Source organism: Apiospora phragmitis, assembly GCF_038363925.1.
Source record: "Apiospora phragmitis strain CBS 135458 chromosome Unknown utg000005l:1.0-4161743.0:1.0-4166827.0, whole genome shotgun sequence".
NCBI lineage: Eukaryota > Fungi > Ascomycota > Sordariomycetes > Amphisphaeriales > Apiosporaceae > Apiospora > Apiospora phragmitis.
The window spans coordinates 1,957,837-1,972,916 of record NW_027117403.1 but is presented as its reverse complement, the minus strand read 5'-3'; the positions used below and the strand labels follow the sequence as shown (position 1 = coordinate 1,972,916).

General features: G+C 54.5%; 4 protein-coding genes across 4 annotated transcripts; 2 read left to right on the top strand and 2 right to left on the bottom strand.

Annotated features, from left to right (window-relative positions):
• Positions 1–806: 806 nt before the first annotated feature.
• PG994_004654 (uncharacterized protein) lies at positions 807–2,474 on the bottom strand (the record flags this gene model as incomplete). Its single annotated transcript, XM_066856063.1, has 3 exons — positions 807–1,348; positions 1,404–1,789; positions 2,221–2,474. Coding segments are annotated over 3 exons (1,182 nt in total), but the record flags the coding sequence as incomplete, so codon positions are not given.
• A 3,303-nt stretch (positions 2,475–5,777) lies between these two features.
• On the top strand, positions 5,778–9,357 carry PG994_004653 (uncharacterized protein; the record flags this gene model as incomplete). Its single annotated transcript, XM_066856062.1, is given in 5 exon segments — positions 5,778–5,810; positions 5,881–6,330; positions 6,350–8,528; positions 8,596–9,071; positions 9,352–9,357. The coding sequence occupies 5 exon segments, from the start codon at positions 5,778–5,780 to the stop codon at positions 9,355–9,357; spliced, it is 3,144 nt and encodes a 1,047-aa protein (XP_066718229.1).
• Positions 9,358–9,534: 177 nt separating this feature from the next.
• On the bottom strand, positions 9,535–11,526 carry PG994_004652 (uncharacterized protein; the record flags this gene model as incomplete). Its single annotated transcript, XM_066856061.1, has 1 exon — positions 9,535–11,526. The coding sequence occupies one exon, from the start codon at positions 11,524–11,526 to the stop codon at positions 9,535–9,537; it is 1,992 nt and encodes a 663-aa protein (XP_066718228.1).
• A 1,596-nt stretch (positions 11,527–13,122) lies between these two features.
• Positions 13,123–14,762, top strand: PG994_004651 (glycosyltransferase family 31; the record flags this gene model as incomplete). Its single annotated transcript, XM_066856060.1, has 2 exons — positions 13,123–14,268; positions 14,358–14,762. The coding sequence occupies 2 exons, from the start codon at positions 13,123–13,125 to the stop codon at positions 14,760–14,762; spliced, it is 1,551 nt and encodes a 516-aa protein (XP_066718227.1).
• Positions 14,763–15,080: the final 318 nt, after the last annotated feature.

The following is a 15,080-nucleotide window of genomic DNA, read 5'->3' as shown; positions in this document are numbered from 1 at the left end:
TTCACAGCTTTACGAGATGGACGAATATAGAAGCTAAGTCAGGAGGATGGCCGGCCAGTCTATCATCAATGATGATGTAAACTCTTAATTCAGGATCGATAATCAATCAATGATATTGAGCAAGAAGAGTGAGGAGTGCCCAAACGAAGAGGAAACAGAAAGGAGGAGTGTTGCTATCTAGATGTGATAGGGACCCGGACACACAAGCTTTATGGGGATCATGCACGATACCAGGTAGAGCAGGTGGTTACGTGACACCCTCTTCACGTAGGTACACCGAGATAAAGAGCAGGGCGGGGAAGCTCCCATCGGACCATCCATAGCTTCAGGTCGTGGTTGTAAAGGAATGAGGGTGAAGCTTTGTCCGACCTTGTGATTGGTCCGCACCGCGCCCTCCAGAACAGCAGGGTCTCAGGTTGTAGCATCCTCCTCGTCCAAACCCTGCCATCAAGGTGCTTTAGCAGATAGCACGGCATATTGGAAGGACCTACACTACAGTACGTACGACCATCGACAACAAAGGTCATACTATCAATTATTCACTTAATACGGGACGGTCATTGGGGATCTATAAGCACCATAACAAATTCCATTCATTACCAACCAATCATTTACAGAGAGAAAAGCCTATCTACTGAATGATCCTGAGTTTCCCCATCTTCCACCAAGAGAAGCCCGTCCACATCATCATGGCCTAGACAGCCAGCGATGAGCCGAAGACCCCATCATGTATGCAAAAAACTAATTTGGCTCCCATATAATTCCGTACATCGTAACAAGTAAGCAGGTTAATGTAATGCACACGTTTACAGGCGGGAGCCGTGGATGACCTTCATGTCAACGGCGAGCTCGCGGCCGGCGTCGCTGAGGACAAGGACGCGGACGCTGCCGCGGCCAGACTCGAAGGCCTGCTGGAGGCGGCCCCAGAGGTTGCCCTGCTCGGAGACGGGCAGGCCGGGCTTGACGTCGCCGGACTCTGTCATGGCGACAATGTTGCCGTCCTGCATGTCCAAGACACGGTACTGCTTGAAGACGGGGCCGAACATGGTCTGCACGACGACGCTGGGGCCGGGGTGCTGGACCTGCGAGGACTCCTCGTGCAGCTGCTTGGTGAACAGGTCAACACCGAGGTAGCGGTGCTGGCCGGTGGCGCCCGAGGTGGAGATGCGGATGACCTGGCAAGGGCGGCCCTGAAGGATCAGGATGTCGCCCATGCGGATGTGGTGGCAGGGGATGGAGACGGTGTTAGGGGGGCCGGAAGGCGCGCCGCTGTTGCGGACGACGACATCCTCGGAGTGGTACTTGTCAGCCATTTTGTGAGAAGAGGATGAGTAGGGGTGGTGGTGTCCTAAAGGCGTTCCATTAGCATGGCTGATACTTGTCAAAGTCGTGAGGCGACCAACCTTTTACGTCAGCGTAATAACCCATTTCGTGATACTTACTTGGTGTTGTTGACTTGGGGGCCTTGGAATACTCGACGGTTTCCTCGACAACCTTGGTGTCCTGGTGGTAGGTGGTAGGGGTGTGGTGGTGGTGGGGAGGGTCGAGGGTAGACTCTGTGACGCGGATCTCTTCCTCGTAGACGGGACGAGAGTGGCGAGACGGAGGGGGGCAGGGAGCGGCGTCAACGGTCGACTCTACGCGGATATCCTCCTTGTAGACGGGGTGGTTACGGGCGCGGTATTCACGTTCAATCACGTCAATAGGGCTGTGGTGAGGGCGGTGGTGAGAATCAACCTCGACGTAACTGTCTTGGTGGGCAGAGTAGGTGGAAGTAGGCCTTGAAGGTCTAACGTTGAAAAAATGATGTTAGTAAAGGATGCTTCGTTCCTCGGGTCAAGCGTGATATGGGAAGAAAATATAAGGATTGACCCTGCAGAGTAAACAAAGCTTGAGCCAATTGGGTCAAGTACAAGCTCCTTTCCAGGGGGTTCTATGCAACCCCGTAATATGGGTTGGGATGGGCTTGGGACAAGCCACTCAACTGGGAGCATCTCCATAATGACGTTCGGCCGAGGGGAAACGAGGGAGCTTGAGCCATGCCGCGCCATGTGTTCAATATTGCGATGGATCATTTTCACCGCATACTCGGCGCATGGGAAAATATGGTGCTGTCACCGCTGCCACCTCACCAAAAAAAGGGGAGGCAGTGGGACGCGGATAAACGGGACAACGACGGCAGGACAACGACAGAGACATATAAGAAGGGGACCAACTAACCTGCGTTCCTCGTAGTACTCGTGACGATGGACACCGGGACGGCGGTATTGTTCCTCTTCACGTGTGATACGGACCTCTTCTTCCCGGCGAGGAGGAAGTTCGGCGGAGACAGAGGTAGAAGAGTATTGACCTACCCGTCCGGCTTTCTTAGGGGGGAGGTGGATTTCGAGCTCCTCGTGAGTCTGGGTGGTGGTCTCGACCTCAGCGGTCTCTTTGTAGGACGAGGGAAGACGCTGAAGGGGACGGGGACGCGGGCTTCAAAGTCCAGGTTGGCGACCTTGCTGGCGCGAGAGAATCCTTCTCGACAACCTTTCGATGAAGCGAAAGGAAGACAAGAAGATTCCTCTTGCTCTTCTTTCTAAAAACTGAAAGAAAAGAAGGGAGGTAGAGTAGGAATACGAGGTTCCTAGGCTATCTCACGATTCCTTTTCCAGGTTTTAGGTGGACGAAGAGGAGGATTGTTTGGATGGGATGGAGGAGTTTGGGGTAAGAGTAGATCAAGATCAACGTATGGTTGGCCTCTGAAATACGGATGGGATATGACGAGTATGGGGATTGGAGTGAAGCGGTCAGATTTGGGATGGAGGAGAGGAAAGAGGAGGGAACAAATGCAAGTGGGTGAGGCAGACGTGCGTTGAGCTATTTGTGTGGTTGCGATATTGCGTGGCATCCAGATGCAGGGTTCCTGTGGTCTAGCTTTGTTTACACGCGGTGGAGTCGGGCGTCCAGAACAGTATCCAGACGAGTCTACTCCCTGTTTATCTCGCCTACAACAAGTAAGGCGGCTGGGCAGCACCCATCCTAACCACCACTCCACCGCCGTCGCGGATATGCAGCTAGCGAAATCCGGCCGGTACATGCAGGCCTGGACACGCAAGCGAGTCTGGAGGGAGAAAGACACGCAGATGGGAGAGAAGAGTCGAGACGCAGCACGCAATGTTCTGGGGTAAGATTGGGCTCTCTTCGCTAGAGCTCCAGACGCTTCCAGCCTCCTGCCTGTCAGATCATGTCACCAAATGTCAATTGCAGATGGATGCGGGAGTGGGACGATGAAGCTTCAAAGCGCCATAAAGTCAATCCTGTTAGCCCCCCTTGATCAAGCCATGAAAAGAAGCCATCGACCACCGACAAACAAAAACGACCTTGCTTCGTCAAACAATTAAAAGTTGGCTGGATGTGACGGCCGCCCAGTCCTACAGGTACCACTACTGACTGCTACAGTACAGGGACGGTACGACACACGCACCACTGGACGCACAGCAACGTGCTCCAGACCGAGCCACTTAGCGGCGAGCTGGGAGCGCCAGACGAGCTGTCACAATAAAAAATTATTCGCTATTCGGCCAGCACGGGTCACCTCTAATCTATCTGTCTGGCACTGGCCATTCAGCTTGAACCAGATCTGCACGACTCAGATTGCCCGATGCCCTGTGTGCTTGCAAGGTGTGTTAGGACCTTGGTCGAATGTGGAGAGAGCCCGAGGAGAGGTTGGTTTAAGAGGCTTGGAGGTTGATTGGTGGCCGGACTTTGGACTACTTTCCAGGATAGAGTCCCAGGTAATAACGCATCTCTCATAATGCTCAGGCTGGGGGTGGACTGGGAATCCGGGAATAGCCACCGATACCAAACGGAGAGCATGGCTTCATACTGGCTGCAGATATACACGATCGAATCGGGGTGGCTGGGGCCACGAGTACAGTATCAACCGCAGCGGGACTACGAAACTCAATTGGATGTTGAACACGAGGCGAGGAGTTTTGGTCCCCAACCACGTACATATTCGGCCTTCACCTTGCAGCTGGTCAGGAAGCATCTTCCATGTACGCGTCCGCTCGTGGAGCCCTTCGATTGGGCTACTGCGCGATACGGGCGCGACTTATGCACGCCTCAGCAATCAGCAAATACCGCTGCAGCTGAAGTCGTATGTCTTGTCCCCTCCAGGCCTGTCTAGAAAGATCTTTCTGCTACATGTGCCGATGTACGATTATGTTTTCGGAATATATACGTAGTCTCCAGTTTCCAGACCCAGAAAAACCGTCTCCATCCATCAATTGCTTGCATTGAAGCTTCCCTGCCAGTTTGCGATACTTGCTTCGCTCGGGCTTTCTCTCGTCGCAAAATCAAGAGATGACAGGTTTCCAATTGGAACAAGCTGACGAAACTTAGGACTATGTTACTTACTAGTACGGGTACTGTCCAAGCTTGGAAAAACCTTAAGGCCCACTGGAAACCCCTGAATAGACGGGCAAGTTGCTACGACAACCGGGAAAGCTGAAGAGGAGTCTAGGCCAGATGCGGAGCCAGCAGAGAAACAGGACAGGAACACTGGGAACAGAAGCTCGGGACTCGGGGGCTCTATAAGTACTTTTACGATCAGCAGAGCACTGGAGAGAGTGGAGGGTGGGCGGTGGACACTGTCTTGTCTTGGCACACACACACACACACAAACACACACACCAGAAGGAACAACTCGATCCAGACCAACCTCATTTCGATCGGGCCAGCTTGCAACATGATCGAAAGAGATGGAGTATTCGTCACGTCACATGACGAAATGAACCGAACTGATCCGACATATTCACAGCTGTAGCGGGTGCTGAATTCCTATCTAACAGCCTGGGGGGCTAAACACAGCTGAACAGCACATACACCGCTCTCGGAAGAAGCACTTGGAACCGATGAGTTAGTTGTTAAAAAGCAACAGTCGGTAGTATCCGATTGATGAATGAAGTGGATGAGTTCGAAGTTGATTTTCCACGAGTCGCATTCGAGCCGAAGCTCTTCCTTTCAAAGTGGACAAGGAAATCCCCATCTTGCGGAGAAGCTGCTCCAAGGGATCTTGGATGCCATGGGCCATATCGTCCATGAGCCACAGATTTGCAAATCCAATGAACTGAGCCCATTGGGTGGCCTAGTGCTTAGCATGGTTGGAACTGTTCAACTACTGTAGCCAGTGAAAGCTCGGCCGTGATAGGTAAGGTCGCTCCCACATCGACGGAGTATGGAGTATATAAATCTTATAATATGTAATATGCTGTAAGCCTTCTCACCTTGACTGGCTGAAATCGCTGTTTCTTGTCGGCTATTGTCAGTGTATTACTATTACACCTTCTATTGAGTATCCAGGCTCTCATCTTGCGGTGTTTGAGTTTGCACACAACATTGCCAGACATTAGATGTTTTCCGTTGAAGCTCGCCCAGCTGTCGGATTTGGGAAACACCACAGTTGCAATCATAGCTTCGTTCTTAACGACCGTTCAAGAGTCCAGACTATAATCCGAGCCAGAAAGCTACCTATGAATGAAACTATTTACCTCTTAAAAGGTCTCATCCACACGTGGTAATTCTCGGGCTCCTTGTAAGTGACGTCACGCCGGGCCTGGAAGAGATCCGTTGAATTGCCCCACGTTATTCGATGTCGGCGGAGTGAATGTGTCATGGCCGTGCCTACTTTGCCCGCGTTTTGCTGCCAAATCTTTGTGAATATGCGATTGAAATCCTGACTTGACCATACCAAACCTGCAAAGTAACGCCTAAATCGCTGCCAATCTGTAAATATGAAGCAGCGCTTCTCGTCTTTGGATGTCAAGGTAAGCCCACATTCTGCCCACGAATGCCTCCCAAGGTTATTAGGTACTAACATTCGCTTGCCGCCTTTAGGTCATTGCACATGAGCTCTCGACGAGCTTGGTCTCACTGCGACTGTCCAACATCTACGACCTCTCCTCCAAGATCCTGCTGCTCAAGTTCGCCAAGCCCGAAGACAAGAAGCAGCTCCTGATCGACTCCGGGTTCCGATGCCACCTCACGGATTTCGCCCGGACCACGGCGGCGGCCCCCTCCGTCTTCGTCCAGAAGCTGCGCAAGTTCCTGAAGACACGGCGTCTTACGAAGGTCAGCCAGATCGGCACCGACCGTATCATCGAGTTTCAGTTCAGTGACGGCCTGTACCGGCTCTACCTCGAGTTCTTTGCCAGCGGCAACGTCATCCTCACCGACAACGAGCTCAAGATCATCACCCTCCTCCGCCACGTCCCGGCAGGCGAGGGCCAGGAGCCTCAGCAACCGGGCTTGCCCTACTCCCTGGACAACCGGCAGAACTATGGCGGTGTCCCCCGAGCTCGCGAAGGAGCGGGTGCGGGCGGCGCTGGAAACGTCCGTCGAGAAGGCCGCCGTCGCCGCGGCTTCTGGAAAGAAAATTAAGAAGAAGCCCGGCGATGAGCTGCGCAAGGGCCTAGCCACGACGATTGTGGAAATCCCCCCTATTCTGGTGGACCATGTCTTCAAGGCGACCAAATTTGACTCGACTTCGCAACCGACTGCTGTGTTAGAGAATGAAGAGTTACTGGAGCACCTCTTCCGTTCTCTGCAAGAGGCGCGTAATATCGTGGGCGACATTACGAGCTCCGCATCATGCAAAGGTTACATATTTGCGAAGAAAAGGCCTGGTGCCCCAGAGGAGGCATCTACAGAGGCGGGCTCGGAATCGCAGGATAAAGGAAAGGGGCTGTTGTACGAAGACTTTCACCCATTCTTGCCACGACAGTTCGAAGAAGACCCTGCCTACATAGTTGTTACCTTCGAAAATTTCAACAAGATGGTAGACGAATTCTTCTCTTCCATTGAAGGCCAGAGGCTTGAATCGAAGTTATCCGAGAGAGAGGCTGCTGCCAAGCAAAAACTGGAGGCGGCCAGGGCGGACCAGAACAAGAGGATTGAGGGTCTGAAGCAGACACAGCAGCTAAACGTCCGGAAGGCGGGAGCTATTGAGGCAAACGTCGAGCGAGTACAAGAAGCCATGGATGCTGTGAACGGCCTGATTGCGCAGGGCATGGACTGGGTCGACATCGGAAAGCTGATCGAACGAGAGCGACGTCGTGGCAACCCAGTCGCCGAAATTATAGCGCTGCCCTTGAAGCTGTCGGAGAATACCATCACACTGCTACTCGGCGAAGCTGAAGAGGATGCCGATATGGACGAGGGCTATAATAGTGAGGATTCTGAATCTGAATCTGATGACGAAGGGAACGAAGCCAAGGAGGAATCCCAACGCCTCCACGTCGACATAAATTTGGGCGTGTCACCATGGGTTAACGCCCGAGACTACTATGACGAGCGGAAAACGGCGGTGGTCAAAGAACAGAAGACGGCAGCCCAGTCGGAGTATGCGCTGAAGAACGCAGAGCAGAAGATTGCCGCAGAGCTGAAGAAGGGGCTGAAGCAGGAGAAGCCGCTCTTGCACGTCGTCAGGCGGCAGATGTGGTTCGAGAAGTTCATCTGGTTTCTCTCATCTGACGGCTACCTTGTGCTGGCCGGAAAAGACGCTTCTCAGAACGAGATGATATATCGACGGTACTTGAAGAAAGGGGACGTCTACGTGCACGCCGACCTCCATGGTGCGCCCTCTGTCATCATCAAGAACAACCCGCAGACGCCTAATGCGCCCATACCGCCCTCGACCTTGTCGCAAGCCGGCAATCTCGCGGTTTCTGCGTCCAACGCTTGGGATTCGAAGGCGGGCGCCGCGGCTTACTGGGTTGATGCCGAGCAAGTATCCAAGTCGGCACCGACAGGCGAGTTCTTGCCCACTGGGAGCTTCATGGTCCGAGGAAGGAAGAACTTCCTGCCCCCAGCGCAGCTTATCCTGGGATTCGGTCTGATGTTCAAAATCAGCGAGGAGAGCAAGGCGAAGCACGTCAAGCACAGGCTTAAGGGCCCTGGCGAGACGGCGTCCGTTGCGTCGTCTAGCGTGGCGATGAGCGCGGAATCCAGGGAGTCGACACTGCCAGCGACTAATACGGAGGCTACTACACCGACACAGAGCGATCACGAACAAGACGATGAAGAGGATGATGAAGAAACCAATGCGCAAGATGGGGATAACCAGCAAAGAGAGAACCCTCTGCAGTCCGCAGGCCAGACTGAGGACAACGATCATGATGAGGAGGAGGAGGAGGAATCAACACCAGAGAAACCAGTGCCCACAGAGCAGATGAATAGCCTTTCCGTAAATGAGACGAACCCGGAGAAAGATTTGGCGGAAGAGGGTGCTACAGCTCCACAGTCTGAAGACAAAAAGGAGGAAGACGAGGAACAAGGCGAGGATGATGTCGAAGCTGAACATACCCCTGAACAAGAGGCAAGTGGAGCAGGGCCACCGCCACCTGCTGCCAAAGGTCAAGGCCAGACGAAGCAGCAAGCCCCGAAACGAGGCAAGCGGGGTAAGGCCAAGAAGATCGCCGCGAAATACCGCGGCCAGGATGAGGAGGACCGCCTCGCCGCTGAAGCCCTCATTGGCGCGACAGCGGGTCGGAAGAAGGCCGAGGCCGAAGCCAAAGCCAGAGCCGAGAAAGAAGCCGCCCAGGCCCTGGCCAGAGGAGCGACGCCGCGCCCAGCATCAAAAGCAGCAGCGCGAGACGGCTGAGCACGAGGAGGTGCGCAAGCTTATGCTCGAGGAAGGGGTCGAGGTTCTCGACGCCGACGAGGCCGGAAAGGTCACGGATCTCGACAACCTCGTGGGCATCCCGCTGCCGGGTGATGAGATCCTCGAGGTGATCCCCGTGTGTGGGCCCTACGGCGCCATCGGGCCGAGTCTCAAGTACAAGGTGAAGCTGCAGCCCGGGTCGCAGAAGAAGGGGAAGGCGATCAAGGAGGTGCTCGAGGCCTGGAAGAACGTGTCAGCCAAGCGGGGCGTGCTGGACGACAAGAGCCAGGACAAGGAGCGCATGTGGCCGCGCGAGGTCGAGCTCATGAAGACGATCAAGCCCGAGGAGGCCGTCAACTGCATCCCGGCCGGCAAGGTGCGCGTCATGGTGGTGGGCGGGCATGCCGGGGAGGCGGCGGCGGCGGTGGTGGCGATAATAAGGGGAAGAGGGGCGGTGGTGGTGGGAAGGGGAAGAAGAAATAGATGGTTGGTTAATTACTTACCGAAAATATCTAGTTACGTAGTCTACTGTTGAATCCGCCATGTTACGATCGCATCATTACGGTTCGCCAAAGTTTACCTGCTTTCCGAATTATTTCAAGTGTCCGTCATTGGTCCATGGTAGAATCCTCAAAATGTAGCCTATTGTGGAAATGTTCACGCCTTTAACTTAAACGCAACTTGTATTAAGCACGCAACGCTGACAGAGATGAACCATGTGAGCCATATGGAGCTACCAGTGCGCCTAGTATAACATGTATTAGAAAAATTACAATATATATTACGAACTCATACACTCTAGCCGATATATCGGCTCGTTCCCCCTCCTCTTTTGTCAAAGGTTAACGTCAAACCCATCAACACACCCACAGGTTTTGTGTCGGGCACGGCTATAACCGGACGAGACCATCCAGCGAGTCCTGCTTCCGCTTCTTGGCTGCCGCCGGGACATAATCCTCTTCATCGCTATCCGGAATCTCGATGACGGACGCCTTTCTCTTCTGCCCTGTTACGGGCGTCATCGCATTAGGAATATCCCTCAGGCGGGCATCACTGGTCTCCTCCAGCTTCTTGGCGGCCGCCGCCGGGACATAATCCTCGTCATCGCTATCCATAATCTCGATGACTGATACCCTGCTCTTCTGCTGTGTTATGGGGGTCATCACACTAGGAACATCCTGCATGCATGTGCGAGCAGACCTCCCCATCGAGGTGGCGGGCGCGGCTCCTCCTTTCTTCAACCGTGGTGTTGCCTTCGGTGCCGGCGCGCGTGATCGCGGTGGCGAGCTCTCCAGCAGTATAGGTTGGCTGACTTCCGCGTAGCGGCCTTTCTCTGGGTTGGATGTTGCGTCAGGGGTAGGAGAGTGGTATGCTGTGGACGGCGATGGCGGCGATGGCGGCGTTGGGGGCGTCTGGGTGCTTTCTCTCTTGAGGGGCCGCCTCTCGTCGTCTTCCGTGTCATCTTCCGTATCGTCTTCCGTGTCGTCTTCTTGTACAGTTGCGGATGGAGCCAAGGTTCTTGCCCGGAGGTTCGCCCTTTCTAGCAACGCGTGCGATCCTATCAGGCTTGGCCTCAATTTGATGCTTGTGATTGCGTTGGCGTTATTCTGTTGTTTCGCCAGGTCCATCGCCTGCTCAACAGCGTGTTTGGATCTCAGATTTTGGAGCAGCGCCCTCAGGAGCGGGTGTTCTATGGCAACCTTAAGATTAATGCACTTGGTCCGGTCACCGAGCGTATACCTCCTGAACTCCAAGAAACGGCTCCAAGGCCAAAGTTTCACCGGTTTGCCATTCCTCTTCGAGTCGATAAAGTCGATGATGTTGACGGGCCCTGCTTTCTTGATGGCCAGCTCGCAGTCTCGGGCAGTGGCGCGAGGTTCTATGTTGACCTGGCGGCAGAGCTCGTGGAAGGCCCGTAGAATGAGCTCATCTCGAGTCAATGGTTCATCTTTGATGTTCATCTCATCGCTGCAGTCGCTGCTGTTACTACTGTCGCTGCTATCGCTACTGTCGCTGCTATCGTTGTTGTCACTACTGTCGCCGTCCTCCTCCTCCTCCTTAATCGGCTGGGACAGGTAAAGCACGTCGAACTCGCGTTTGATGGCGGTCGTGCGCTGCCGGCGGTACTCCTGCGAGCCCGGCACGATGCCCTGCGAGGACGCGAACCGGGCGAACTCGTCGTCGAACGGCGCGCTGTTGTCGGGCCGGAAGTCGGGCACCATGGCGAAGTGGTTGCCATGCTCGCGCACGAACGCCTCGGCCTCGGCGCGGGTGGCGAAGCTCTTGTAGCGGGCGCCGGGATACTGCTTCACCTGCTTCTCGCACGCCGCCCAGTCGTGGTATACACCAGGGATTTTACCGACGGCGACGGCGTAGTACTTCTTCCCCTGCTGTGTATCGCGGATACCGCCAGCTGTATCCGCTGGCGACGGGACGCTATTGGGCGACGCGGCAGTAGTAGTGGTGGTGGTAGTAGCAGTAGCAGCCTTCGTCTTGAGGTTGTAGTTCATAAATCTGGAAGCATCGGCATACGTAGGGAAGATCTCGTAATATACACCAGGAAAGCCATCAGTCTGCACTTCGGCGTCTTCGCTACGGTATATACCGGGTTTCCGGCCGCGCACCACGGCATAATACAAGTCATCTTCTCTTTTCGGAAGAACAGGATAGCCTCCTCGGTGACGATGATCTACTCTTGGCCCATCATTTTGTGGCCTGCTATTTTGGGAGATGAAGTCCCGAGCCTCTTGGTCGGAAGCAAACTTCTTGTATCTGGCACCGCTGTAGCCCTTGACTTGGGTTTCGCAATCCGACCAGTCAGAGTACACGCCAGGCTCTCTGCCGACAGCGACGGCGTAATAGCCAGGACGGACCTTACCCATGGTGTTGTGTGTTCGTGCTGGCTACAAGACAGTTCAATTGAGGCGCGTTATTGTACGCGTAAAGAAGTTCGCGCTCAGGGCGCGTTGCGCGGTCAGCGGTGGCATGGAGGTCCTTTACCATACATAAGTCATTTACGAAACTGATCTAGGTAGGGATACGGGACACAGCACGAAGAACACTGCGCAGATCCTGGGCTCCCGTCATAATCCATTCATCTGATCCTGCGATACTGCGCTGGAATAATCAATGAAGAGAGAGAGAGAATATCAAGCGTAGGCAAGGTATATGTATACTCGTATATATTGTAGCCAGCGCATTTGCGACGACGGGCAAAAGCCATTGAGAATGGCGATATGTAGAAGAAGGTTCATAAGGTGTCTCGTGCGTCGCTATTTTAGATCGTGTCGCCCACATGACTGGGCCACTGGGGTTTGTCCGTGCTCCCTCGGGAAACGGGAGCCTAAACTGGTACACGATATCCACTGGTCTTTTGAACTGCCCGCCCCTGGTAAATTTAGAATTAGATATGCGGCTGAAAAATCCAATAAAGTCGCAAGTTCCCAAGGCAGCAACATCGACCATATTTGAGGGCAAAAGCGGTTGGCAGATTTTGGGGCCGGAGTCAACAGGTGTTACTGGTAGTTAATATCAAATTGCAGGTATGGACTTTGAAAGTCGGTGGGCAGATGTTTAGGTTAAGCCACCCCAGGCAGCCGGGACGAGGGAAGTCAACTAAAATAAGACACCAGACGAACTGTCAGTGTCGCGGGTAGGACGGATCGCTTTGATTAGTAGGAGTACCCCCTTGCCAAACGCTCCAAGTCGTCGGATATTGATGTCAGCAATCGGAGCCAGCACTTGGAGGGTTATCTTTGAAGAATAGCGCTAAGCCTCGTACCATGCGGCGGCAGCGCCCGGAACAGTTAGAGTTACCGTAGAATTAGGCGCCCTGATTGGAGATCGAGGCAGGATTGCGGCACTGTAGACCCAGCTAACCATAGTCCTTTGTAGTCCAGGTCAGATGTCGTGGGTTCCGATTTCCGACAGGTGGAGAAGCCGTTCGCGGAAAGCGTTGGAAAGAGTGAGTTGCTTGCCTGGTTCTGGCCTGTAAGTGATGCTATTGCTCCACTGGCAGTCCGGGGCTGACAGTGGGAGGGGATCGAACCCATGGAAGCGGACAAGACACTTGAAGAAAAGTACCTAAACAAGTGGGCTTGGAGAGCTTCGGTTACACAGTCACAAGAAAAATGCCATGGAATCTCGATACCGCAAGGCGTCCTCTTTTCTGACGTTGGGCTCCTTTGCGGCGCAAGTCGTTGGTCCCCTGTGATCCAGCAAATCTCCTGGTGCTTTCTTCCCCTTCCCCTAATGAGCGCCTTCTCCTTGCATATCATTGAATCCATGCCGAATTACACGACGCTCGCTGCCTAGCTTCTGTGCCACGTGCGAATGTCGCTGTTAATTGTATAAGAGATCGGCCCCTCCAACTTGCCCACGAGATAGGAAAGATATATAAAAGTTTAAAAAGGAAAAAAAAAAACGACCCTTCCCTTTCAATGCCGTGGGCGTGGATTAAGAGTTGGAGTAGCAACAGTATGATACTAGGCGGGCGCGAGGTCGGACTGAACTTGCGACTACAGCGCATGCTGGGGCTCGTCATCGCCGCCGCCTGCATTGCGCTTTTGCTCTCCTCCATCTTCATCTCCGACACACACCGGCCCTTTGGCTACACCATCGGCTCGCGCAAGAAGAGCGGCCCTCCGGAGCAGGCGCCGCCTAGCGAAGATGGCAGCCGCCGTCCCGAGTTCCTGCCCTGGGAGACGACGAGCAGCTTCCACCCCGTCGCCTTCCCCGACATAGGCGCCGTCACCGACGACGACCTGTGCCGCTCCTTCCCGCAGCAGAAGCTGGCCAACCTGGTGCAGCCGGTCCTCAAGTTCGGCCATGGCGACCAGCCCGCGCGCGTCGAGTCGCAGCTCGCGAGCGTCTCGGCCTGCCTCGAGGATCTGCTCATATTCTCCGACTACGAGGAGACCATCTCCGGCCGCCACGTCTACGACGTGATCGCGACCACGCCCGCCTCGTACCGCCAGGACAACCCCGACTTCATCAACTACCTCACCCTGCACAGCCTCAACGAGAACGGCACCGCGCTCCGGCCGGGCGAACCGAGGCCCGAGGTGAACGGCTGGATCATCGACAAGTACAAATTCCTGCCCGAGATCGAGCAGGCCTGGGCGCTGCGCCCCAACAAGCGCTGGTACTTCTTCTACGAGTCGGACACGTACGTGGTGTGGGACAACGTCTTCCGCCTCCTCGAGAACCTCGACGCCGACACGCCCATCTACATGGGAAGCCCCTCGCCCGGCCGCCATACCGATGCGGACGAGGTGACGTTCTTCGCCAATGGTGGGCCGGGCTACGTGCTCAGCCGCGGCGCCATGAAAAAACTGCTGGTGCGCAAGGTCGGGAAGGATGGTGATTACATCGAGGCCCCCCTGAGCCATCGATGGCTCGAGCTGTTGCGGCACGAGTGCTGTGGGGATTCCGTGCTCGGATGGGCTCTTTTCAGCGCGGGCGTGGCCATCTCCGGCCTCTGGCCCATGTTCAGCCCGAATGCACCGCATAATATCCCCTTTGGCCACCGACACTGGTGCCAACCCATGTTGACGATGCACAAGATGAAGCCCGAATACATGGTTGATTTCTGGAAGTGGGAACACGTTAGGAGAAACCGCGATGTAAGACATTCGAATCTCCCCTGTGCAGTCTCAATTCTCATCCCTTGGCACACATTCGCCACGTTCTTTTGCTAACAACATCAACACAGAGACCTCTCCTCTATCGAGATGCATGGGAGCATGAGCATGCTGTACAAGGCCCTGCAGCCAGGGAAGTTGCCGTCGACTGGGACAACCGAGGCTGGGGCGAGTACCAGACGGCCATGACCAAGGACTACAACGAATGTGCCAAGTTTTGCGTCGAGGATACAAGGTGCCTCCAATGGTTTTGGCACCTCGACACCTGTCGCCTGGCCGAAGCCGCCGTCGTGGGCGTGTCGCGCTCCCCCGAAGTAGAGGGAGGCGCGCCGGGCCTGCCCGAGGGCCAGACGTGGTCGGTGGAGCAGAGCCGGTTCGTGTCCGGGTGGAATATGGACCGCATCGAGCAGTTTGGCCTGGAAAACAACTGCGAGGTCGTCGAGTGGCTCCGGCCGAGCACCAAGAGGATGTTTTAATGAATGGATTTTGGAAAGCACATTGTAACATGATATGTATTACTGTATCCCGTATACGAAGCTCACGAGAGAACGGATTAACTAGACCACACGATACCCCAATAAGTTTAGACATTGGTTTTACCACCTAAAGGTTGCTTTTCCCCATGACTCGATGGATTACAGCAAGCACCCCAACGTTGGCTGGGATCTTGTCCTGGTTGGACGTAATTAATGCATAAGGATCTGTATACTTTGACGATATACCCAGCAGCCTGTAAGTCCGAACTATGTACTAGGTTAACCTTAGTGCGTCATGGAACAGGACCCAGTTTACTT